This window comes from Haplochromis burtoni, unplaced genomic scaffold, assembly GCF_018398535.1.
Source record: "Haplochromis burtoni strain Fernald_Lab_line unplaced genomic scaffold, NCSU_Asbu1 Contig_261, whole genome shotgun sequence".
In the NCBI taxonomy this organism is placed as follows: Eukaryota; Metazoa; Chordata; class Actinopteri; order Cichliformes; family Cichlidae; genus Haplochromis; species Haplochromis burtoni.
In genome coordinates, this window is record NW_024582622.1 from 347856 (window position 1) to 375081 (window position 27226).

The 27226-nt window shown below is 41.7% G+C and overlaps 2 protein-coding genes across 7 annotated transcripts in view; both read right to left on the reverse strand.

The window, feature by feature from the left end:
* Positions 1 to 27226, reverse strand: part of palmdb (palmdelphin b) — a 92620-nt gene that overhangs the window by 12785 nt on the left and 52609 nt on the right. For 2 of the 6 annotated variants that reach the window (XM_005939302.3, XM_005939301.3), the window contains exon 1: positions 7832 to 8407. The exons of the other annotated variants lie outside the window; for them this stretch is intronic. The gene's annotated coding sequence lies outside the window, so the exon portion shown is untranslated. Of the gene's footprint in view, positions 1 to 7831; positions 8408 to 27226 lie in introns of those variants that run through there. 6 annotated transcript variants of the gene reach the window in all.
* On the reverse strand, positions 17013 to 23946 carry LOC106633568 (palmdelphin). The gene is made up of 2 exons (XM_014339087.2): positions 23457 to 23946; positions 17013 to 19022 (listed from the first exon to the last, which is right to left on the reverse strand). Exons 1-2 carry the CDS (start codon positions 23656 to 23658, stop codon positions 17935 to 17937), a joined length of 1290 nt encoding a protein of 429 aa, XP_014194573.1. The 5' UTR covers positions 23659 to 23946; the 3' UTR covers positions 17013 to 17934.

Genomic DNA, 27226 nt, shown 5'->3' on the forward strand with positions numbered 1-27226 from the left:
AGCATCCACCCTCATTTTGTCTTCATCATCCAGCTAGATAGCAGCAGATTTTTAACAAGACTGTCTCGGTACATTTTTCTAGAGGTTGCAGATTTTAGTCCACTCCTGAATCTATATCCACTCTCAGTGGTGGGCTGGCTTAGAGCAGCGGTCCCCAACCTTGTGACCACTTTAATCTCAGACAATATTTTCATGGACCGGCCTTTAAGATGTCGCAGATAAATTCAACAAAATAAAATGATACGATTAAGACAAAAACTGTGGTATTTTGTAAATAAACACGAATTCACTGTGTAACTGTGTAACTTTAATAGCAGCGGCCTCCTGAAATGCGCCAACAATAACATCCTCCTCTTTCCCCCTTAATGCTCTCTGGTCGTTATGGTAACGCGTAAACATTTCATTCCATATAAGACACAACTACAACACGGGAAAAGACCCAGGGAAACCCAGTTAACCATAAAAACCCTGAAAACCATAAATTTCACACCCGAGCCTCAACTCTCACGGCCTATGGCCCGGGTGTTGGGGACTGCTGGCTTAGAGGACCGAGGCCTGTGCAGATCAACAGCGGGGAACAGTGCATCACATTGGTATATTCCACATGTGATGGTAACTTGTGTGATTGCCTCAGAGTTCGTCTTAAGTGTTGTCGTCCATAGTACCATTAAGTTCCTGATGTTATTACAGTTCTCACAGCAGGGATGTCATCAAATTCAAATTCAAATTCAAATTCAAATTTTATTTGTCACGTACACAGTCATACACAGTACGATATGTAGTGAAATGCTTGGACAACTGCTCGTGACCTAAAGAAAACAAAAAATGAAAAGGCTATGAATAAGATAGGAAATAAATATGAAAAATTAAAAAGGGTAAATTTAACTAGGAAGGAATAAAATATAAATTAAGGTTAAAAATGAAATAACTGTACAACACAAATTAGAATGAAGGGTAAATTTAACTGGGAGAATAAGATAAAATATATAAATTAAAGTTGAAAATAAAATAACTGTACAACAAAATACACAATATAGAACTATATAAGAATGTATGAAGAAATCTAAATATAAATAAATATACACACAATAACAGCAGCTGTACAAGTATTAACTGGAAATGAAGAATATAGTGACCAGTGTTGTGCAATCCACATTATGTCTTGTGCAGTGCAAATATGCTTAAAGTGATTTAAGTGATGAAGTGAAAACAAAGTCCAGAAAGTCCAGTGTGTGTGTAAGAACTGTATGTGTGGGTCAGTACTGTGTGGTGGTGTGATTGAGAGACCGTATCGCCTGCGGGAAGAAGCTCCTCCTCAGTCTCTCTGTGTTGGTCTTCAGGGAGCGGAATCGCTTTCCTGACCTCAGCAGAGAGAACAGTCTGTTGTTGGGATGGCTGAGGTCCTTCACCATCTTCCTGGCCTTGGTCCAGCACCGCCTGCTGTAGATTGAGTGCAGGTCAGGGAGCTCGGAGCGGATGGTGCGCTCAGCCGACCGCACAACCCTCTGTAGAGCTCGTCTGTCCTGCATGGTGCTGTTCCCGAACCAGGTTAAGATGTTTCCCGCCAGGATGCTCTCTATGGTGCACGAGTAAAAGTTCCTGAGCACCTTGGAGGGCAGCTGGAAGTCTCTCAAGCGTCTGAGGTTGTAGAGACGCTGTCGGGCCTTTTTCACCACGGTGTTGATGTGACAGGACCATGACAGGTCCTGCGTGATGTGAACTCTGAGGTATTTGAAGCTGTCCACTCTCTCCACTGGGCACTCGTTGATGACGGGGGTCTGGTAGTTCCTCTCCTGCTTAGTGCTGAAGTCCACTATCAGCTCCTTTGTCTTACTGACGTTTAGAAGGAGGTTGTTCCTCTGGCACCAGTTCTCCAGATTCCTAATCTCCTTCAGGTAGGCCGTCTCGTTGTTATCAGAGATCAGGCCCATCACCACTGCTCTTCATGCACTTCTTATCAAGTTATGGCATTTTCATAACACAGACTTGCTTGTGCAAAAGCCATGAAAACAATTAAACCTTATTTGACATTTGTCTAAACATGGATAGGAATTCAAACACTTTCAGCACAGTATGAAGACTTTGTTATCAAAATGTTTCGTTTTATTATCGAAGCCTTGCTGACATTGGAAATAGTTCTGTAAAAATGTAGACATAAGCTAGAGAAAAAGTGTTCAGACAGAAAAATGAAACGTGAAGGATTTGTTGAAACAAAACTGATAGCACTGACAGAAGCAAATCATACATGTGGAACTATATGCATGAGACAACAGACGAAGAAAATGTATACAGTCTTAAAACAGCAGCAAGTCAAAGTGTGTAGGCACGTAGCTACAGTTGAGACAGCTCACTGAAGTTCAAACCAAGCCTCAACATAAAGAAAGATGATTGTTGATGCAGATGAGCTGCTGTGAGTAATTCAGGTTGATGTACAACCATGGGAATGGTCTGAAATGAGAAAATACTCAGTGAGCAGCAGTTCCCCCTGTTGATGTCAGGAGTCAGAGGAGGATGTCCAGACTGCTTTGAGCTGATAAGGAGGCAAGAATAACTCAGCCAGCTACTTGTTACAAACGAGGTAGGCAGCATCTGTATATAGACATAGAAAATAATGAATCAAGCAGAAAAAAGCAAATTGAGTTCCTTTCCATCTTGCAGGAGACAAAAATGGCTTTTCAAAGAGCAAAAAGTGCAAAAAATATCATCAGCTGCATCTTCCTGGAAGATACTGCCAACCCATAACTTTCCAGAGTGAAGCAATATTTTAACGGATGTTTCACATGGTGGCCAACACCTGTTTGCTCACTGCGGAATCCTACAGGTCCTTAGAAACTTCAACAATAAAACTCATGGACTTTATGGCCTGTCTTTTCCTTCTTTAACTGTATCAATTTACCGTGTAGTCTTAGTGTGTTGTAAGGCAGCAGTCCCCAACCCCCGGGCCTCGGACCGGTACCGGACCATGAAACAAATTGTTTTCTATCTGGTTTCATCTGCAGTTGGATAGTGACAGTGGCAAATACTGCCAGTGGAAGGTTTCACACACACACACACACACACACACACACACACACACACACACACACACACACACACACACACACACTCTCCTGTAACGACACAAGAATGCGACAGACTTGGTGCCATGGTAACCACTGAAAGGCCTGGCACTTATACTGCAATGCTCAGCTGTCACCTCCTCCACTTCCACCTCCCCCGCAACAACTCATCAGCAGCCTGTTAAATGTGACTGGAAGCAGTGCTGTACTCAAAGTGGACATGAAACACGACATGTATTAAGTCTAATTTACATCATGGGGCCCTACACTAAAACCTGTCATAGATTTAACACAAGCTGGATCTAAGACAATGCACAATGTCTGCTAATGTTAGGTAACTAGTGACAGAACCTAGACTATGGTGGAAAACAAGGAAGCTAAAACTAAAAAGCAGTTGAAGGGCATCACTTTTATTCCATCCCTGGCTCTAGCAATGAGCTTTGTGTTTAAAGAAAAGGCAAGGATATACTGTCCAGTCTGACTGTCACTTTCAACACCTCTTTAAGCAGTAATTAGTTCTTCATTAGTAGCTGTAACACTCTACATGTGTTGGAAGCACTCAGAGAATACAAGACAAATAACTATCTGATTATCTGACCACTGGATGCACAGCCTTGTGTATTTTTTTATATTCAGTTGATACAGATGGATTTGTTTTCTGAAAGCATTCTTCATGTTAGTATAAACAATACATTCAACAATAGTCACGGATTAGTGTTGGATAGATTTGGTGAAATCTCCAAATTTCCTTTTCCTTTTTTAAAAGGAAGAACAAAAATGTTTGGAATCCAGCTGTGTTGTTCTTTTTCACGTTCTCTCAGATGAATTTCATCAGCACCATATATGTGTTGCATCTATAGAAAGATTGTAATCGTTGGGAAAAACCAACACAGCTACCATACACCACCTTGGCGACAGTGGGAAAGAAAAACCCCTTTTAACAGGAAGTATGATGTTAGGCCAGAACAGAGTTCACTGCCGCTGGTGGTTGGATGATTCTGGAAAAGTCATTCTTTCATTCATTGTTTTGCTGATTTAAATTTTATCAAACATTCAGCAAACTGTCCTCCTCTGTATACAGAACACTGTCTATATATGGGACCTCTATAAAGCAGTGGCTTTGTCCTCCTCTCATCCCCTTCGGTCATGGCTCCGGAGGTTTCTTCCTGATAGAATGGGGGTTTTTCTTTCTCACTGTCGCCAAAGTGCTTGCACATAGGGAGTCATTTAATTGTTGGGGTTTTCTGTTTTTTATTTATATTGTAAGGTAGACCCTACAATAATACATACAGAGAAAAACCCAACAATCATGTGACCCCCTATGAGCAGCACTTTGGCGACAGTGGGAAGGAAAAACTCCCTTTTAACAGGAAAAAACCTCCAGCAGAACCAGGCTCAGGGAGGGGCGGGGCCATCTGCTGTGATTGGTTAGGGTGAGAGAAGGAAGACCAATGAATTCAGTTTAATTTATATAGCGTCAAATCAGTTACATTAAGGTGCTTTAGCGTGGATTCAATTGCAGGATCAACTACTGGATTTAGATTCAATACAATGAAATGCTAAAATGTCTAAAACCAAACAAAGACAAAAGAGCTTTTTGTCTACTTATCAGAAAACCATTTATTTCCACACTTCTTGAGCAACGTCTCAAACATTTTGTTCTTCTTTAAATGTCACATTTATAATTGTGGGGTTTGACACATGCACGTTCACGTTCCCACAAAGGGCTCACCTGTGATTGGTTTAAATCTGGAAGAAAAGAAAGCCTTGAAGTCTTTCAGCAGTGGTGTTCAGCTTATATCACAGCAACAGATTTCTTTCAGGCTTTTAATATTTGGTCATTTTATTTTTTTTATAAATCACAATAGGATTCACATCAGATGAACCTTTAGAAAAAAACACTGGTGAGTAAACAGCAGAATCAGGAAAGGCTGGTCAGCTGTGGACTGATGATCCACACTTTTACGTGTGACCACAAGAAGCAGGCAGGTGTCTGCGTGTGCTGCTGAAGTTTAATCTTCATGTTCAATGTGTGGAGGCCGAGCTCAAAGGAATGAGGAACTGGTCACTTTGATGGACAATTACTGCATTAAATCAAAGGACAGCTTGGCAAGTCAGTTGCAAGAAAACAGATTCTTAGTTTCTTAGTTAACTAAGTAAACGGAACTTGTAAAAATGTGATCAGATACAGGCCGTGCTCATGTTGCCAGTGAGTACTAAACATCTGGCTCCAGAGCTCAGCTGTCTGTGGGTTCAGGCTCCAGTGTTTCATCTGGAAACAGGAGAGGACGGTGTGACCGGCTCTCTTTGATGAGGAGCTCATTTGTCTGATTAAACAGGTTTCTGCTGTCATCATGTGTAAATCTGAAGGATATTAGAACAAATTACATGCAATGCTTGTAGCCACTGCGTGCTACTTGTGTTAGGTTTTTATGTGTTGTGGTTATCTGTGTGCAACTACACGGCAGATTAACTTCAGCATGTCTGTGGATCCGTCACTCTGGTGTCCTGCCTTTCACCCACAGTTCACAGGGAAACCATCGATCTGCTGTCTGTTGTCACTGCTCAAATATTTCTTACAGTTATTTTAATTTGAGTTTGATAAGTTTGTGTATTTGTTCATTTAAAATCTTAACAGTGTTCATAAAGAGACTAACAGGACCATCATTAAAGAGCTGTTTGTGTTAGTGCTTTGATCTGTGCTTATTAGTAATTATTGTTTCCATAAAGAGCCAGAAAACACTTTGATCAAATACTGATGATCAGCTATCCCGAATCCTATATAAAAGTTGTAATAGTATATGTACATTCTGTAAAAAGACACTTTTACTGAAGTAGAAGTACAGATGTTATGTGTTAAAATATACTTGTTGAGGCATTAAACTGTAAACCACAGCTGGAGCTATTTCACTGTGGGTAAATCACACCACAGTTTATTAGTTAGACTGTGTTATATTAATGCTACATAACATTAGAGTTCTCTATAAAATATCTGCCATTGTGAAAGAGTGATCTGTGCTACTTATCAGTAACTTTGTGTCTTTTTGATGATTTGTTGATGTTTTGAAGGTAAAGTTTGACGACGTTGTTATTTGTGTTGTGCACGTGTGGATGTCCTGATCTATCACCGGCTTCACTTTAATACCAAAAACATCTTAAAAACCGTTGAACTCGGGGGCAGGTTTCTCATGCTCAGTCTACTGTGTTTGCTGCAGACGACATGTCTGCATTTTGACCAGAGTTTACAATAGCTAGATGTACCTGATCCTCGTTTTGTTTTTAAAATCATGAAGGCTGTGTAATACTGTACAGATGAATGGGACATCTGTGCAGTCAAACCTGACTCCTCTCTAAGTGCACAGAGCAGACACGCTGCATATGACTTGTATGCGTGGGTTTTTGAAGTTACAAGCAGTTGCACTCATGAAATGAAAATATTTGCTCCGATTATGTTTTCTTTTTCTTCACGTGTGACTTATGATAACAAATCTCTCCACAGCCATCTGCCATGACAACATGGGGTAAGGGCAGGCAGAGATGCGACGAACACGCGTGATGTTAATAATAAGCATTCAGCACGTTGGTGGCAGCCACAACGGACATGATTACATACATGCTGTGAAAACACATTTGCCCTTTTCATGACTTCTTAGTTATTTGCAAATTTCTCACACTTACATATTTCAGTTTTAAATAATGATTTCCTTCATCATACCTGGCAGGATCTACACCCAGACATGATTATTAGCAGACCTGTGGACTCACTTACATAGAACCTTTCTGACAAAGTGAAGTGGAACAAAAGATCAAAAAGCATCGCGATCTAAAGAAAATGATGGACATGTGAGAAACCTGTGAGTCTCATTCCAACAGTTCATGTCCTGAAGGTTAAGCACACTTGTGTTATGGAGCAGGACGATGGTCTGAAACACCCAGCAGCTCCACCTCTGAAGGGCTCAAATGAACAAAATGACTTCAGTTTGATTCAGATGTCATCTCATGAAACAGGCTGTTCTTTGCCCACTGAACCATTTATTAAGGCTGAATTCATTTTCTCTTTTTTAAAGCCTTTTTCTCTGTTAACTGAAAAACTGCATTTCGTATCTAAGATATTAAAATTAGTTTGATGATCAGAAAGTGCGTTAAGTGTGACAAATCAGCAAAATGCTTTTTCACAGCACTGTGTATCGTGTTTCTGCATACGAAGTTCATTCCTATATCCATCTTAAGGAAAACACAAATGAGCTGCATGATTTCTATTCAGAGTTCTTTCACCATTATAAAAATGAGGCAACACAACGTGTTCCCAATCATTGATGTTACTGTGTTACATCACTTTCTGCAGAATAAGAAAAAATCTTTGAATTTGAATTCATACAAATGAATTTAAAACACAGCCACTCATCCAACCTCACACACACACTGGGCTCCTTCCTATACCCAGACCACAATACACTCCATAAGAACAACTGTGAGTACTGAGTGAGCATATCTCCAAGCACACTCCATTACAAGGCTAAATGAAATCTGTAGAATTTTACAGTTAATGTCCGCACTGAAGTGAAAACTGAGAATAAGATTTCTATCAACAACATAAAGAACAAAAGCATCTCTCCTCAAGGGCAGTTTAAACCCCCCCAGCATCCACATCCACATCAACAAACAGCGTCATTTCCATGTTAGAAGACGAAGTCGATACTGTGGTGTGACCCTGCACTCTAACAAAGGTAAACTTTGTGTGTGTGTGTGTGTGTGTGTGTGAATGGACCTACCTGAGAGAGTGTAGCAGGCTAATGCAGAGGGCTCTGCTCTGTTTCTGAGTGCAGCTTTATACTGGCAGCTCTGCATGGCTGCGTTTGCCTCTGATTGGACAGATGGTGAAGGAGGGCTACACTGGAGGCAGCCAATGCTTGAGCTTTCTCTGATGAACACAGTCAAGCTGAGAGGAGATCATCTTGTGCTTTTGGACTCGTTCTATCCTACACTGGGACTGATTTGAAACACGTGCTTATTTTCTCTCTCTGGGAGGAACGGACATGTAGTGAAATGAATGTAAATTTCACTACTTATCTTTTGAAATTAAACCTACATTAAATTCAGTTCAGGTCACTTCAACTGTATGACAACAGTTGGCTCAAGACACTTTATAAAACAAGCTATAGACCCCACACTAATACAGAGAAAACCCCAACCATCAGAAGACCTGCTGTGAGCAAGCACAGGACAGTGATCGACACATGACGAGTGCGAATAGAAAGGAGTGTGAATGAAGTGTATCATGCTATCATCCTATTGCAGCATAACTAAGGGAGGATTCAGGGTCACCTGGTCCAGCCCTAACTATATGCTTTAGCAAAAAGGAAAGTTTGAAGCCTGATCTTGAAAGTAGAGATAGTGTCTGTCTCCTGAATCCAAACTGGAAGCTGGTTCCACAGAAGAGGGGCCTGAAAACTGAAGGCTCTGCCTCCCATTCTACTTTTAAATACTCTAGGAACAACAAGTAGGCCTGCAGAGCGAGAGCGAAGCGCTCTAATAGGGTGATATGGTACTACAAGGTCATTAAGATAAGATGGGGCCTGATTATTTAAGACCTTGTATGTGAGGAGCAGGATTTTGAATTCTGGATTTAACAGGAAGCCAAAACAGGAGAAATCTGCTCTCTTTCAGTACTCTCTGCGGCATTTTGGATCAGCTAAAGAGTTTTCAGGGAGCGATCGTGGCTCAAGAGTTGGGCGTTCGCCTTGTAATTGGAAGGTTGCCGGTTCGAGCCCCGGCTCGGACAGTCTCGGTCGTTGTGTCCTTGGGCAAGACACTTCACCCGTTGCCTACTGGTGGTGGTCAGAGGGCCCGGTGGCGCCAGTGTCCGGCACACAGTGTCAGTGCGCCCCAGGGTGGCTGTGGCTACGATGTAGCTGCCATCACCAGTGTGTGAATGTGTGGATGACTGGATATGTAAAGCGCTTTGGGGTCCTTAGGGACTAGTAAAGCGCTATATAAATACAGGCCATTTACCATTTAAGATAATGTGATTAGTAATAAATACATGAATTAGGTTTTCAGCATAATTCTGAGACAGGACGTTTCTAATTTTAGAGATGATGCACAAATACAAGAAAGCAGTTCTGCATGTTTGTTTAATATTTGCATTAAAGGACATCCTGGCCAAATCTCACTGAGGCCAAGGTGAGGACACACAGACTGATAGGACACCATTTCTAAGATTTTCATGGCCAAATACAACAGTATCATACAGTGAACTGAGGTCTAGCAGGACGAGCAGTCCACTGTCAGAGAAGATCATGTGCAACCTTCACTAAAGCTGTTTCTGTGCTGTGATCAATTTTGGTGGACAGAAGGATGGGCCTCTGTGGACATAGCCAATAAAGGACGATGGAAGAGCCGTGGCGTCCAGGTCCAGGTCCAGACTGAGCAAACGCAGCCTTAGCCATTTAGTTATTCCGGCATGTGTGTGAAGCGCGGAGTGAGTAGGAGTGAGCTCCCCAATATTTTTGGGAAGCCTTGTTTTCTCCTGTGTTGTTAGACCAGGGAGGTCAGACTCAGAATCAGAATCGCGTTTATTGGCCATGTATATGCACAGACACATACAAGGAACTTGGTTCCAGTAGATGGTGACTCTCAAGCACAGCAATGTATAATGTAATAATAATGTAATAATAATGTAATGTCCACAATGTAAGCAACACACCCCACACACACACACACACAACACACACACACACGTGTCTATATATACACATTACACATACATACACAAAGCTGTGTAAACCAACTATAAATAACGAATCTAAACTTATATACATAAAATACAGAAATGAATGAGGTGGAATGAATACTACAAAATGTACATAAGGTGCAGCTGCAGTCTGGCAGTGGGAGCAGTGTGACAGGTCAACTGTTAAGAAGGGAGATGGCGAGGGGAAAGAAACTGTTCCTGTGTCGGGTGGTCCTGGTCTGCAGGCTTCTGTACCGTCTGCCAGAGGGCAGCAGATCAAAAAGTCTGTGTGCAGGGTGTGAGGGGTCTGCGATGATTTTCCCTGCCCGTTTCCTGGTTCTTGAGAGGTACAGATCCTGGATGGAGGGCAGGGTGGCGCCGATGATCCTTTCTGCTGCCCGTACAGTCCGCTGCAGTCTGCTCCTGTCCTGTTTAGTGGCTGCTCCATACCAGACTGTGATGGAGGAGCACAGGACAGACTCAATGACCGCAGTGTAGAACTGGATCAGCAGCTCCTGTGGAAGACTGTACTTCCCCAGTTGTCTCAGGAAGTACATCCTCTGCTGGGTCTTTTTCAGGATGGAGTGTTGGTCTCCCACTTCAGGTCCTGGGAGATGGTTGTACCCAGGAACTTGAAGGTCTTCACAGTCGACACAGGGCTGTCTGATATGGTGAGGGGGAGCAGAGTTGAGGGATGTCTCCTGAAGTCCACTGTCATCTCTACAGTTTTAAGAGTGTTCAGCTCCAGATTGTGCTGACTGCACCAGAGTACCAGCCGCTCAACTTCCTGCCGGTATGCAGACTCATCACCATCCTGAATGAGGCCAATGATGGTGGTGTCATCTGCAAACAGTCACTGGTGTAGAGGGAGAACAGTAGTGGTGAGAGGACACATCCTTGAGGGGCACCAATGAGGGACCGAGTTTCAGAGGTGATCTCCCCCAGCCTCACTTGCTGCTTCCTGTCTGTCAGGAAGCTGGTGGCACGGGAGAGTTTGGAGGAGAGAAGTTCAGGCACGATGGTGTTAAAAGACGAACTAAAGATTCATTAGAGAGAAATAGTCTAAATAAATAACAATGGTACTGAAAGTAGCTGTACGCTATACAACCAAGATAGCAGCATGTACTGACAGTGACTTTAGACCTAAAGTCCTCACGTCTGTAGTCATGCTGTGCTTCGAGCAGATAGTGTCTCAGCAGAGACTAACCCCCTCCCTCCACCCTCACCAGTGTGCTCACAGAGGATCACCATCAGCGTTCACAGAGAGCTGAACCATCTGAACAACAGGAAGAGCCACGTGAAGATGCTCTTCGTGGACTATGGCACAGCGTTCAACACCATAATACCAGACATAGTGCAGCATTTACCAGGGCAGAGGTAGAGAATTGTCCGGCTGGTACTCAGAAAGTAACCTCAAGCTGAACATCCTTAAAACCAAAGAACTCATAATGGACTTCAGGAGGCTCAGACAGATCAGAACCAATCTGTCTGCACCTTCAAGTTTATGGGGACCCACTCACCTGGACCCACAACACCATCGCCGGGGTAAAGAAGGCCCAGTAGCGTCTGCACTTACTCTCTGTCCTGAGGATGAATAACCTGGACCAGCTGGCCTTCTACCGCTCCTCGGGCCTCCTGCCTGGTGTTTGGTACTCAGGGGCCACGACTGAGAGCAGGAAGGCTGCATAGTGGGTCAGTAACACCAAAAAAATCATTGTCTGCCTTCTGACAGGCCATCACCAGATCCTCCTGTCTCAGGAAAAGTAAAGCCAGCACAGGTGAGCCCTCACACCCTGCTCAACACCTGTTTGACCCGCTCCCCTCCAGTCAGCACCTCAGGTCAATCAGGTCCCACATCTCCAGACTTACTAAAAGCTTCTTCCCCTGGGTCATTCAGACAAAAAAATCCCTATCCCCCACACCCCACCCCTGCCCACTCACCTCACCAATCTGAGCCATGGTCTGAGTAAATGCCGTCCACTGAGGCCACTCACATATGGACTCAATACTCAGACCAAGTCCTTTTGCACTGCTTCCAAGCACTTTGTTCTCCAAAGTGTTCCTTTACCTTGTTTTTATCTATTCCTCATGTCTGACTGTTTATATTTTATTCCTGTACAGTTGGTGTGGAGCACCCATCATTTCTTTGTCCATGTACAATGACAGTGGGGGGCTATTCTTTTCTATTCTGGGTATTCCTAATAATAAGAAGTTATGTGAGTTGGTAAGGGTTTGTTTTTTCTTTAAAGGTTAAAATGTTATTTCTGAAGAAATTCATGAAGTTCTTAAGTTTAAACAAATCCTCTGCTCAACAGACTGACTCTTTGTCAACCTGGCCACAGTGCTGAAAAGAAACAAGAGTTTTTCTTATTTGTTCTTATTTATTATTCTTTACTAATTAAAGTTTGGCTTACCAGATCAATTTGCACGAGCTTAAGCCTCATTTTTGTGCTTCTGTACAGCATCTAAAGATTCTTTTTCTTTCATATTAAAAACGGTAACTGTTACTTTATTGTTGTGTGGCTTAACATTAGAACTTTAACATTAGTTACTACTGTCTCTTATAATGACTATCATTTACAAATTGACTGCATATTGTTTTAATATGACTTGAAACTAGCACGTGAGACCATAATATCTTTAAGAAAGTGTTAGCTCTTCCTAGATTTACCCACAGACTTTCAGAGAACTGGAAGTGTTTCCAAGGCCACTGGTTTATGTTAAACTGATTTAAGACACTGTCATGTTTCTGAGATCCCAAAAGCTTCAACATTTTCATTAAGAGATTCTTTTCATAACCAACACCAATCCTGACATCCATACCCAATAACAGGACTGCAGTAAGCTTCCTGGTGTTTGTGTCTAACCAGATACTTACTCATCTCCTTGGTCTCCAGTAACATTGTGACAAATCAACCAGGATGGACAGTGGTGTGAAAAAGTGTTTGCCCCCTTCCTAAGTTCCTATTTTTTTTTGTGTGTTTGCTCACACTTAAATGCTTCAGATCATCAAACAAATGTAAATATTAGACAAAGATACCAGAAGTAAACACAAAATGCACTTTCTAAATGAAGGCATTTATGATTAAGGGGGAAAAAATCCAAACCCACGTGGCCCTGTGGGAAAAAGTGATTCCCCGTAAACCTAATAACTGGTTGGGCCAGGCTTAGCAGCAATCTGCTGCAAATTGCAATCAAGCATTTACAAAACTGACAGTGAGTCTTTTACAGCACGGCGAAGAAGTTTTGTCAAGAAATCGTTCAGTCTCTTAACCCAAGCAGCTGTTTCCTGATCTGCTGCTGTGAAGATGTTAGGATATGAAAAAGGTCTCTGTGGTATAGCTGTAGTTCAGGGCCATTTTAAATTGGCCCGCAAGTAATTTTATAAATTAAATAGAATATGGCCGCACTTCAACTTTTGCTTGAGTGTATTGCACTTCTTAGTTTTAACACCAGGGGGAGCTGCTGTTGATCAAGGCAGTTGCTCCACCAAAAAGGACATCACAGAAGAAATTTACCCCAAGTTACTAAACATGGCAGAACCAAAGAAGCGAAAGGTAGAAAGTGAGTGCAGAAAATTTCAGACACGGTGGGAGAATGAATATTTCTTCAAAGATTAAAGGGGACGCGTGTCTGTTTGATCTGCACCGAAACTGTGGCAGTTATGAAAGAGGATAATGTACGACGTCATTATGAAACCAAACATCAGGCCTGTGCATCCAACACTGGTGCTGAGCGAGAGCAGAAATTAAAGCAAAGGGTAGCTCTCCTGCGGGGTCAGCAACAGTATTTCTTTGTGCTCAAAAGGTCCAGGAAAAGGCTCCAATAGCCAGCTGTGAGGTCGCCCAACTCATCACAAGACATGGCGAGCCTTTTTCAGATGGAGACCTCATAAAACACGGCCTCGTTAAAGTCACCGAAATAATGTGCCCGGAAAAAGTGCAGAACTTCAACAACATCAGCATGTCCAGAAATCCAGTCGTGCGACGCATTGAAAACTCGTCAGCCAACATTAAACTGCAACTGTCTGATAAAGCTGCGCTTTTGATTTTTACTCCATCGCATGTGATGAGAGCACCGACGCCACAGACGCCGCACAGCTGCTATTTTTTTTTGCGGGGAGTGGACGAGAGCACGAGCACTTTAAAAATCTATTCCACGGTACCCATGTGTTAATAAGCATGCACGTGCAGGTACACATGCTTCAAATATCAATAATGCACATCGATTCTGTCACTACCCTGGTTTTGCGCAACACTTTCTTTATACGCACAGCGCACGCACACGTAGTCAGCTGATCTCATCTGATGCAGATTTGCTCCTCGATCAAGTGACATTTGTCTGGATTTTTGGCACGAGTGGCGATCAGCACCACAGCTGGATGGCCCGATTTACATACCCAGGACAGCTGATACTCACCAGAATAATTTACTAAAATTATGCACTCCTGTTATTAAGTCCAGTTCAGCCTGTTAATGTTGATAACCGTTTGAAACGAACGTTAATAGGTGTGTTGCTGAGCCTAATAACTTAAATAACAGGCTTGAAATGTACCCGTCCCATCTTCATTGTTTTTCTCTGTGCTGTAAATCTTCTGTCTAAGAAGAAATCTGAGGCTGTTCTGAGAATGAGCTACCAAAGCTTTTTCTGAATAAATCAATAAAGATCCATTTATGGAAAGCTGTGATAAAGGCAGCTTTAATTATATTCAACAATATAACACATTTGACCACTTTTAAGTGATTTTTCTAACTTTAATACACTAAAGTTAAGGTTATATACCTAATTTCTAGTAAGTGGCCCAGCCCCTCCTATATTTTTATGTATGTGGCCCTCAGTGAAAAAAGTTTGGACACCCCTGGTCGGCAGCACCTGTAGGGGGAGCATTTTTAGCCTTCTTAGGAAAAGTGACCTTATCCAACAGAGCTGTGATGTTAGCTTTCCTTGATAGATCTTAGGAGATCCCGTGGAATCTAAACCATGGTACACACTCCACCCTGTTACTTTTGATGAAGACTGGAGCATTACCCTCACGAAAGTCAGTGGTAACAAGTTTTATGGAGTGATGAACCCAAATTTGACATCTTGATTCAGTTAATTGTGGATGTGTATGTTGGAGGTCAGGAGACAGTTAAAAAGGCTGTGTCATGGTTTGGGGCTGCATTTGAGCCAGTGGTTATTGGGGAAGTATAAACACAGAAAAATACAGTAAGATTTGCTTTCCATCGTGCTACGGCTGAATTTTTCAGTTTGACAATGACGCCAAACTGCTAGTGCAGTAAAACCGTACCTAGCACTTTCTGTCAGCTCAGAGATTCGACCTCAACATTAGTGGAGCAGTACATGATCATCTTAACAGAGAATGGAACATCTGAAGTTAATGAGTATTCACCAGTTGCCCTCACAGTGTATTTCTTGACCCAGCTAAAACCACAGGTGAAAACATCTATAGAGTTTCTGCAGTTAGCATACAAACCAAATCTGGGACTGCATGCAGCAAAGAGGTTAGTCTTTGGGGGGGCTCGTCTTCTTTGATTTTTTTAAACACCATTCAGCCACTGATACTGAGAGAGAAGAAGCTACAGGACATCTCACTAAATTCATCCACCATTTCATGGATCACTGAGCGCCTGACAGACAGGCACAGTATCTGAGGAGGAGCTGTGTCAGTGTAGTACCATAAAACTGTGTGTGTGATTTGGTGATGTGAAATTCAGAGCTCCACAGGGTACTGCTTTGTCTCCATTCCATTTCACCTCAGACTGTCAGTACAGCTCAGTCTGTGCTCATTCTGCAGTGGCTGCATGTGCTATTGACAGGCAGGAGCAGTGCTTAGAGAAATCATCTGCATCTGAATGTGAACAAGAACAGAGGGCTAATGATCAACTTTAGAAGGAAGAGGCAAATGGTTTGTGCTGGGACAGAATGGTAAATGGACTGATTGCTATATAGCACTTTTCTACTCTCTGTACTCAAATACATACAACATGCCACATTCACCCAATCACACCCATTCTCACAAGCACTGTCTGTAAACTGGGTGCTTTTCTAACTACATTCACACACACGCATGGATTCATCGGAGAGCAACGTGGGGTTAGTATCTTGCCCAAGGACACTTGACATGCAGACTGGAGGAGCTAGGGATTGAACCAGCAACCTTCCGGTCAGTAGGTGACCTGCTCTACAGCACAGAATGTTAATGTTGCAGAAAAGTACAGCTACCCAAGTCCCTGATATATATATATATATATATATATATATATATATATATATATATGTTATATATATATTTATTTATGTATATATATTATATATCCCTTATACTATATTAATTTATTGTATTTTTCGGACCATAAGGCGCACCGGTTTATAAGGCGCATTAAGCAAAACAAAACAGTCAGATAAGTCAAACTTTATTCAACTCATTCTTCTTGCTTCCTCCACTTCTGTACACATTGATTCATTAATGTTGAATTCTCTGCAGCTGCTCTAGTTCCCAGTTGTTGTATTTAATGTCCGTAGTGGATGGATTATCATGCTTGACTAACCTCGTATTGTGGATGGATTATCTCAGTTGTTCTCCTGACTGAAGTTTGGTCCGTTTACAGCATCCTGCCATGCGATTGCATTTGTCTGTAACCATCAGGAACCTTCACGTTAACTTTTATCGAGAGGAAAAAAGTTAGCGTTCATCCTCCAGCTTCACTGTGTTTATGCTAACATAGCTGTGTCGCTAGCGATCACATAGCACATGATATACAAGCTAGCCCAACTTCAGTAACCCTACAAACGTCACTGCTGTTTAGTTTTCTGTCTTCATTTATGTTGGAAGTGATAGCAGAGCTGTACGTTTGAATGTTTCAGAAATATCTCAGTCAGAACATGCTATATCATGCTTAGGTGGAAACTAGCGAGCTAACTTCCTGCTAACTAAACTAAAGCAGCAACGCTGATCATTTTATTAAAGGTGAAAGAATTTAGACAGTTTGTAACTCTCATTGGCGCCACAGTATTCGCTTGACTTTGGGACCTGAAGCTGACGGAGTTTTGGACCCAGATTACTCCGCGAGGCTCCTGACTACGGTAATCGTAATGCTCAGACAATCCATCAAGCGGTGCGGCTTTGTAGCTTAGCAAAGTCATACTACAACATTTTTTGATAGATTTTTGAGCGCCGTGTACCACATAAAATCGGTTTGAGGTCAGTAAGCCTAACCAGAATTCATACATGAGGCGCACCAATTATAAGGTGCACTGTCGATTTTTGAGAAAATTAAAGGATTTTAGGTGCGCCTTATAGTGCAGAAAACATGGTATATGAAGTCCAACACAAAGGCTATTTACAAAAAAGGAGTGAGCAGGTGCAGTCCCAAAGGAAGGATATTTTTGATATTCAGAAAACATTTAAATGAAAGGTAAAATTAGAAATCATCTAATCAAAGTTCAAGCTGACTAAATTATGAGCACGGACATCATAATAAAATGATATATTTAATATTTTTACAACAAAGGTTTTAATATTTTGACATGTTTATGCCCCGCCAATACCAGACTCTCCTATTCCAACTCCTAAAGTGCACTAGAAACAAGGAAATTTGGTAGATAACTGCCATCAGAAATTTAAGGCGTAGACTTGACCAAACAAATGAACTTAGATCAAAGGTATGAGCACAGGTTGATTCACAGCACAGTACCATTTAATGCAACTCAGTTACAAAGCAACAAACTAACTGAATGATAAAATTTAAATTCCAGTGGCACAGTTACTAATAAACAAAAAGTCTATCAGGTGTTTCTATCACTCAAGAGAAGTTAAGGTTTCATAATGGCACGAATCACAATTTATTATTATTAAAGATTGGCAGGCTGAGAAGTACTACATTGGCTTGGCAGCAGAAAATGCATGCATGAACACATTCACCAGAAAAAAAGACAAAGAAAGAATCAAAGAAATGATGGGGAAGAAAAATCACCTAACAAATTCTATTCCCAGTTCTTTTCCTAACAATTCAGTTTCTCATTTTCCTGTTTGATTGAGCTTCATCTTCTCCATTTTGACCGCTCCTGTAAATAAGGACTGTGCTTTCCATACTTGTGGATGAATGTTGGCTTGTGGAGTCCTAAATCCTCCTGGTCTCTTTAGGTATCTGTAATGTCTCTGAGCTCTATGACCTTAGCTATATGCACCTTGGGTTGAAATACTTTGCTTCTGTACCCCTGTGGGTGGTATAAAAGATACTCTTCCCTGTTGATTTCATTTTCATCCTCATCGTTGTCGTTATTATCAGAACTGTTGTCAATAATCACCAACTCAGCTTGAATGTCTTCCTCCTCCTCAGCATTCTCGTAGCCCATGAAGATCATTGATATGGGTTCTAGCTCCCCCGGCAGAGTGCTGACAAGGTTCAGAGAGACATTATTTTCTGCACAAGAGGGTAAATCTTCGTTAGAGTCACCTGAGGTGCCTAGCAAGGGATCAGGATCAAATTTATGGTGGACGAGTGAAGAACTAGATCTATCTAATGTTCTGTAGACTGGCTCTTTGGGTCCAGGCATTCCTTCAGGCCTGAATTTAACTGAAACAAGAGCTGCTGTGTTTGGACTGCTTGTATCTGTTGTGCTGTTGGCGAATGCTCTTGGACACTTGGTGCTAAAGTGTGACTGTGGTATTAGAAAGGTCTCACACTTGGCCTGCTCTCGAGAGTGCAGTTTGGCCCCTTCTCCAACTCTTCGTACTTTTAAAGTCGAGTCTTGACAGATCGATAGAGGAGTTTTGTTTGGGGTTTTTTGTTTCTGCAGGCCTTGGCTGCAGTGGTTTTTCTCATTTAGGATTAGAGATCCAGTTTTGAATGAGTTTACACTCCGTAAGGGGCTGGGTTTTGAGTTTTTTGTTAGTGATTTAGTTGATTTCCTTGGTGTTGATGGCCTATTCGTCCCTATATAGGGCACAGAATAGACAGGTAGATGGTACTGCACCTCAGTAGGTACATTCCTATCAGCGGCCTGATGCAGAAGCTCTTCTACCTCGGTAGGGGTCATCTCTCCAACTGTTTCACTATGGATTTTAGTTGTCCCTGGGTGCAGTGCATACACAGACTTACGTCCATCATCATACACCTTTATCCCATTCTTTTGGATGGTTTCTGGGATGATGGTTGAAGCTGACACCACATGACTTTTGCCTGTTTTCTTATCATTTTCCACACTGATCTTCATCGCAAATGTAGCTGGAATGAAAGACATAAGTGAACTCTTAGGACATGTACTGGACAATAAATATTGTTCAAATAAAGTTTCTATTGCTGAATTTTCTTCTAATGCTAGATTTGGAAGTTTTCTTTGTATTTAATGACAGAAAAACTCCCTCAGCACCTCATGAAAGCTCCTGCAGTCGTCATAGTGGCTAAGATGAACAGGCACATGGCTTAATACATGAGCCCTGAAAGGAACTAGCAGAAACCAGCAGGAGAAAAACACCAGCTGCTAGTAGACAGAGCAGGTACTCGAGATTGCAAGATCAGACTGAACAACCTGTGCAACATCTCCATCGACTACAAGAAAACCTGTGACTCAATGCCTGGGATGCTTAGAACTGTACAAGATGAACAAGTGCCTAAGAGCCATCATCAAGAGCTCAGTGGGAATGTGGTGAACAACACTACAGGCCAATATGTCTGTGTAGGTTCTCAGTCATTAAGGCCACAGTAGGCTAAGGAGCTTAGAAACAAAGCCAGTGGACTTTTGTGAAATTTTGTGATTTTCACCTCTCATCCAAAAGACTTGTTTACTTCTAAACACTAGTGGGGGTTGATCCTGAAGAGGGTCACTGACCCACTATCAATCATGTGCGTCATCACAAGAGCCAAGGTATGAAAAAAGGCATGAGTTATTAACACCAGGGGTTTCACGGGAAACCACTGTGAGACATGTGACATATTAAGGTCAACTGATGGGTTGAGGCACCTGGGAAGGGATCTGAGGACTGCATGGTCTATATTACTTCTCTTTCAAATCATCTGTCTTCTTCATCCAAAGTGTAAACATTGGCATCCTCAAATGAGTGACCTGTATCCTTACAGTACAGCTATCTCTTGTCCTGTTGAGGTGGCTCTTCTATGTTGTGCAATTTGTTTATGAACTGGCTGTTTAGTTTCTCCAATGCAGAAGTTTTAAGCACTTCTCCCTGCACCCCACAGCATACACTATGCTGCTTAGCTTGTTTGTTTGTGAGTTTGGTCCTTGGGATTACCTGTCATGGTTCTGGTCTTTCTGGTCGGGCTCTTTCTGTGTTTAGAGTTGGGTTTTGAGAAATGGATTATGTTCCTAAGTTCTATTGATATACTTTGGTTTCTTTTTGTATTTTATGCTTAGTCTTTTGTTCGTGGGTCATCATCATGGTTTGCCTTTATTAAGATGATTCTGTCTCCGAGCGTTTGGATTTGGGTCCTACACATCACACTCAGTCTGTAATTCCACAGACCTCGACAGACTTAGTTTCCATCTAAGGGTGTGCCCGTGTTGGAAGTGCATTGGGATGTTGTGCTTGGAGTTTCTCTGACAGACCTGCTACATAAGGGATGACAGTGTCGTTCCATTTGTCATTCTGTTTCTCCCCAGTTGGTTTCTGACCTTCTTTCTTGTGCGTCTTGAAGACCCAGTTGGAATAACCACATGTGATAACACTTTTCTTTATGTGTGTGTTCCCTAATGCTGTCCACAAACGTACACTGAATCAGATAAAATCATATTGTCCTTTGATTTGGTTTCACTCTTCAATTGTATCCCTACAACTAAGGCATCAAAAATGGTCAGGAAACAATTACAGTAACAAAAGCTTTTACGTACAATATACATTTTTTGCTGGGGGAATGCATTTGATACGTGCTGCTTCAGTCTATCTTACTACAACCATTGAAATGCAAACTGTGCATGCATGTATTAACTTGGTGATATCAAAAATGTATAAATACTGTAATTGATTCTAATCTGCTGCTGAGTCTATGTTACACTGTTGAAACTGAAGCTACTAGAACACAGGACACACACCAAGAATTCCTATGGAATCACGCATGTTAATTTCACTTTGATCTGTGACAAAGTCACAAACCTTCTTTATCAGGTTGTGGGACAATAAACAGTTGCAGTGCTCTAAAGTACAGCCATCACCTTAGAAATACAAACTGATAATTTTCTGGAATTACAATATTTATTTTATGCTCTATCACTAAAATACTAAATTAAGATTTGCGTCAGCATTAATTGCCTGTGCTTTTTACAACAGATTTATAGACTTTTAATCACCACGTCATAAAATAGGTAGCAGTCATAGGGATCATTTTCTGTGGAAAAATAATGATATAATCTGGGAAATGGAATAAGGGAAGCATCCCCTTGGTATGTTGCCTGAGCTTTGTGGTAGGTCCCTGGCCTCTGGAAGAAGCCCCAGGAAGTATCTTCAACAAACTCAATAACATATTCAACAACAGTTTAACCATGAAGTCTAAGTTGAGTAACACTATGTAAGCAAGTCCAAGAGTCTCAACTCTGAGTAAGCTCACGCTCAGTTAAGCATGTGTGTGACAAAAGAATGAAAACCATTGAAAACCAGTTTTTCTGCTTTCTGTGGTCACGAATTACCCAACATTTTACTGAAAAATACAGGACAGCATGTTTTATCAGGAAAGGCAAACAAAAAAGTCTACGATTTCATTGATTTTAAATATTTCAGCACAGTTTTCATTTTAAATAAAGAATACAGATCATTTTGGGAAAGAATAAGCTGGATCCAAAGTGGATACACATCCAGTCTGAATCTGCAATCCTTATGTCTTTTGGATTTGTCCTGCAGTGCAAAAGGACTGAGAGCAGACACGAGTCAGGGTAATCAAACTCAGTGTTGCTGTATTGAGACTTTAGATGATTTTCAGTGGTTCTCGCTCTGACTTTCAGACACTGTGCCTTTTAAAATGTTTTTTTTACAACATGTATTCCTGAACTAATTCTCAATTTGTAAACAAATGTAACATAAAATACTGAGAACTCGGACAGGATGCAGCTAAAAGTCCACTTTAAAACACATCTTTTGAGTCTTAAACTCATTTCAACCTCATCGTCTCTCAAATATTCACATCATCGTTACCCAACTGTAACAGACCTTTTTTCATTAGTTTGGCTAATTACAAGATAACAAATGACTAATTATTGATCAGTGTGTTATGTGTCTAAAGTTTTATATAGATAAGTTGTGTAATGTACCCGGAAGGTTGGTTCTGTTCATCTGGACGCAGTGTAATCAGTGGGAGAAACGTTTCATCAGTCATCCACGTGACTTCTTCAGTCTCAGCTGACTGCAGCAACAGGACCACTCTCAGCACCGACCAAGTGTGTTTGAACTGTGTCTTCTTTCCACATATTTCACCACAAGGGTCAGTTCTACAGGCAGAAACATGGTGTGCCATGGACTCCCCTGTTTTTACCCATCGTGGCCAATTTGTACATGGAAAAAGAGGAAAAGAGGGCTTTGCTATCCTACCCTGGAACACCACCAAGTCATTGGTTCAGATATGTGGATGACACCTGGGTGAAAATCAAATCTCAGGACGTTCCACATTTCACGGGTCACATTAACTCGGTGGACCGACACATCAACTTCAGCAGGGAGGATATGAAAAGTGGCAGGTTAGCCTTCTTAGACTGTGAGATTTCCATCAGTAATTGGGGACATCTAAAAGCTGACGTGTACAGTAAACCTACACATACTGATCAGTATCTGAGGTTTGACACTCATCATCGACTGGAGCATAAACTGGGCGTCATCAGGACGCTACAATACAGAGCGAACACCATCCCCACAGACACAGCAGCCAGGGAGGCAGAAGATCACATCAAGAAGAGTAAATCTGGTTATCCCAGCTGGACTTTTGTCAGAGCTGGAAAGGCTCCTAAAGAAACCTCCAGCCGATCCAGGACAGAAGGACAACCAATGACTAAGCGAAAACATGTAGTGATCCCGTACGTGTCAGGAGTATCGGAGCAGCTGAGACGCATTTTCTCTAAACATCGCGTTTCTGTGGCTGTAAAACCCCAAAACATGTTGCGGCAAAAACTGATCCACCGCAAGGATCGGGTCCCTCTCTGTGAATGGGACTCATGGACATTGATCAGTGGTTGTTGATCAATGGTCATGAGAATTTGCATAATTAAGATGAAGGAACTGACCTCCCAGCCCCTTGTTCCTTCAGTGGGCTGGTTTCAGTCATTATGTAAATGTCCTGTTTATAAGATTGAAACCTGCAGTCAGCTGAGACTGAAGAAGTCACCTGGATGATGACGAAACATTTCTCCCAGTGAAAACATCCAGATGAACAGAATCAACTTTTTGGAGATTTACCTGGATGACTGAGCATGCATTAAGACTGATATAATGTACATTACATTTTTCCAGTGCAAGGAAACTGACAGCTGGCATCAGATGTATGATACAAACAGCATGTACCAGTCACATAACCACTGAAACATGGTAACATTGTTATAGACTAGCATCAATATTATAGGTTTCAATATTGTGGCTGATCAGTGTATTCTTAGCATCATGCTGAAGGATGATCATTGTAATCCATCTGCACCAATGTAATATTTTACAGCCTGTCACAGAAGTATACCTTTCTTTGGTTCATGGCTACCGAGTTCACATACAGGATGGGTTTCTGCTGCTGCCAGTGGAATGAGTGATAGCATATCTGGTAGTGGTGAAGGGACATGATGGGTCACATCTAAGAAGAATATAAGACCAGTGAAATGAAAGCAAGCACAACATAAGCCAAGATTAGCTATATTTGGGCAAATATATACATATGTCACCATTTTTAAGATTTCATTATATTAGTAATATGACACATTATTCCAGTATGTGACAACAAAGACACTTATACAAGAAATTACAGATCAAAATGAAAACTGATATCCATCTTCTGAATGAATTCTCACAACTGATGCTCAGTTTTATCATGCCATAAGCATTTTATTATGTTTCTAGTAATCTGAGCACACTCGGGATAACCAAGTATCCCATGATGCAAAAGCTGCTATTATGCTTTAATGAAGCTCTAATAAGTTTTGTAACCATTTACCAGGAGAAATTACTCACAGCACATCAAAGAGCTAAAAAAAAGTGCACACCTGGTTGGGACTCTGCGTGTACCTCCTATATGTGGAGACAAAGTAGTTGAGGTTCAAAGTAGTGAAAGAAGCATGAAGTAAACATCACAGCAGTGCTACAGTTCAGCTTGTTTAGTAACGGCAGTCCACAGCTGTCACATTAGTAATTTCACTAGGTTAAATGAAGACAGAAAGCAAAGCAAATCAGGCATATTAGTCCTTGCACTGCATCCTCACAATGTGAGTAATCCATTTATCTGCCACCTAATTCACTCGAAGCAGTCGCTTGTGCAACAAAGCCCACCCACACAGTCTTCAGTGAGAACATCTTATTAGAAACAAGCAGAGCTTACAGATAGCATAACAGTTAGCAGGAAGTCAGGAGAAAACATCATTCCTTTAAAAGGTGCTAGAATCTGTTCACAACAATGAAAATTCAAATCATCATCGTCCTCGGTAAAACTGGCATGGATTGCATGAAACCACACCAGCAAAACACATTTAGCTACTCTGCACACTTAAAAAATGCAGTAATTGAGTACTTAGTGTTTTTAAAGGTGACCCCAATGGACAATGAACAAGCCTTAGTCTAAGACCTTAACTGATCTAACTGCAGATTAACACTACAGTACACATCTACAGTACACTATGCACAGTGCTTTGTGTGTATATCAGTTTATCATTTTAAAGTCTAACACTATAATTCTATTTGTGTGATCATTTTCTTCTTGTAGGCATATATTTCTGCTGGTAGTTGTGTGGCAATGAAAACTATACACTCAAGGCTGATGCTGTTGCCTTCTTCATCAAAATATAGTTTTCTCAACTGATTGTAATGAAACAGCTAACACGTAACATTAACTAAAATATTACTAATTACCAACTTCATCCCTAGTTCGAGTCAAATGTGTTCAAGTCAAATGTGGTTGTAACATTATAAGATTAAGTTACCCTGCTCCTCGTATGAAGATAATATGACATTAAGGCAACATGACATCACTAACAGCAGACCAAATAAAAGACTTAACATGGCAGTGGGGTCAGGTGCAGAATTAAAAACTCTAGAACAGGGATTGGCAACCCTGGGCACGCATGCCATAGCTGGCACGCGAAGGGTTAACTGATGGCACGACCATAGCTGGACTGGCCATCTGGGCCGACTGTGATTTTTCGTTTCTATGGGCCGATGATTTTTTTTTGTAATGGTATAAACAATGAGAGGTGGTGGATTGGCCAGATGTGTAAAAATAACTCTGGTGATGGCTATGGCAGAGCTTCCACTGAGGCCAGCAGGTGGATGAGGGAAGGGGAGGCAGGAGGAGGAGAGACCCGAGGCGGCCGCCGGTCCGAGTGTCAGGTGAACTTCAGGTAAGAAGTTATGACCTGCAGTCTATCTGGGTCAGATATAAACCAAGTTTAGGTGGAGTTTATTTTCGTTGTGCTGACTTTTTACCGTCAGTTACAATAACTCGTACTGCGTGCTAGCTAGCATGACGGAGTTTCTATACAGCTGGGTGGGTGCTATGATGTTACTGATGGTGAACTTTATTTTATTCATAAGGTTAATTATTAGAGTTGCCAACCGTCCCATACAAACGGAATCGTCCCGCATTCAGAGAAAATATTACGTTTCGTATTGAGCTGAAAAGGAACAGTTTGTCCCGTACTTCAGCTAGAATAGAAAAAGACACAAAGCTGGAGTTATTCTGTGTCTTTGCTGCACAGCTGCCTCTTCTTTTGTCATTCTCTGCCCCTCCCTCTCCTGTTGCTACTTCAATCATGAAACTGATCAATGATCAGCTGATCGGCTGTTTGCTGGAGCCACAGCTGTAAAGCTGCTGGTCATGATGTGGGTTTGGATTTGTGGTGAGAGGGAAACATGAAGATGAAACCAGGAGATGTCCTTACTGAACCATCAGAGCTGAACAGGTGATGGAGAAACAGGTTTACCTTTTAGGTGACATGAATGAATTGAAGTTATGAACTGTTTCTGAGAGACAAATAACACCAGGATCCTTTTCTAAGTAGCTGACAGCTGGTAACGGTGCAGGGGCGGGTCTAGCAAAGTATTGCCAGGGGGGCAGGTAGGACATTAACAGGGAGACGGGGGGCACAAAGAAATACTTTTCTTTCTTATTCTCACTTAAAATGTCTAGCTTTTATTAAATAATTATCTGAATCTTACAACCAAAGTTTTTATCAGATGTAAAATGTATAGAAATCATACATATACCAACAAGACTGTACATCACTGTCACAACAGCGTTTGTTTTCATTCAAAGGCTTTATGGCTTTAATACCTGGGGGGCCGGTCTCTAGTCAAAATGCCCAGGCTGATTTTTTTGTCCCAGCACAGCCCTGGGCATGACACGCAGTGAGTTAATCTGAGAAGGTGCATTAAAAAATAAATGGCAAGGCCAGCGGTGCACATCGCAAATTAGCTCGCATACACACATTAGTTGTGCTGCTTCTTAATGACGGTATCTTAGCTAACAACCCCAACTACCAGATTCAACTTGTAATTGGCTAAAAATAACTTAGCCTACCGGTGAGAGGGACGTTGCTAGCTGGCAGTTTTTTCAAGCAATGTTGAAATTTCCACATTCAGACACTTCAAAAGATTCAGCAGCTGTCCGCTTAGCGCAGCACCGCGGAAACACACGGATACATCCGTAGACTCGAGACAGAATTCACGATGTGTTTTCGGGACTTTCAGGTGTTTGGACCAATGTTTTCTTTTCTGATCAAACCAGGAAGCTTTAATGAGCAGCTGGGTTTGTCTCGCATTAACTGGCTCGACAAAGAGGACATCGAAATGCAGCTGATTGAACTGAAAAGCTCGACTCTGTGGGGTCAAAGTTTGCAGAACTATGAATGCAGCTGGAATCCACAGCTGTGCGTGTTCATGGAGCTGCATGTTCACCTGCTGGACATCACTGCCTGACAAGTTTAACTGTCTTCAGAACATTGCAGAGGCCTTATTGACAGAGTTTGGCTCCACATGTCTGTATGAGCAGGTTTTCTCTCACATGAGTCCTCAGGTAGCCTCTGAATGCTGGACACTCGGAGACCTGTGTCTCTGAGTGGGAGACCAGAGATCACATTAACATGTGTGTCTCTGTATTAACAAACATGCCATGTTGGCCCAGTTTATTTTACTTATCATTGTTGTGAGGAGACCATATGTCATGGTCCTGCGACCATGACTGAGTGACTTTGTGTTTGTGTTCTTTATTGTTATTACTTTCATTATTATTCACGGGCTGTTTTGGGA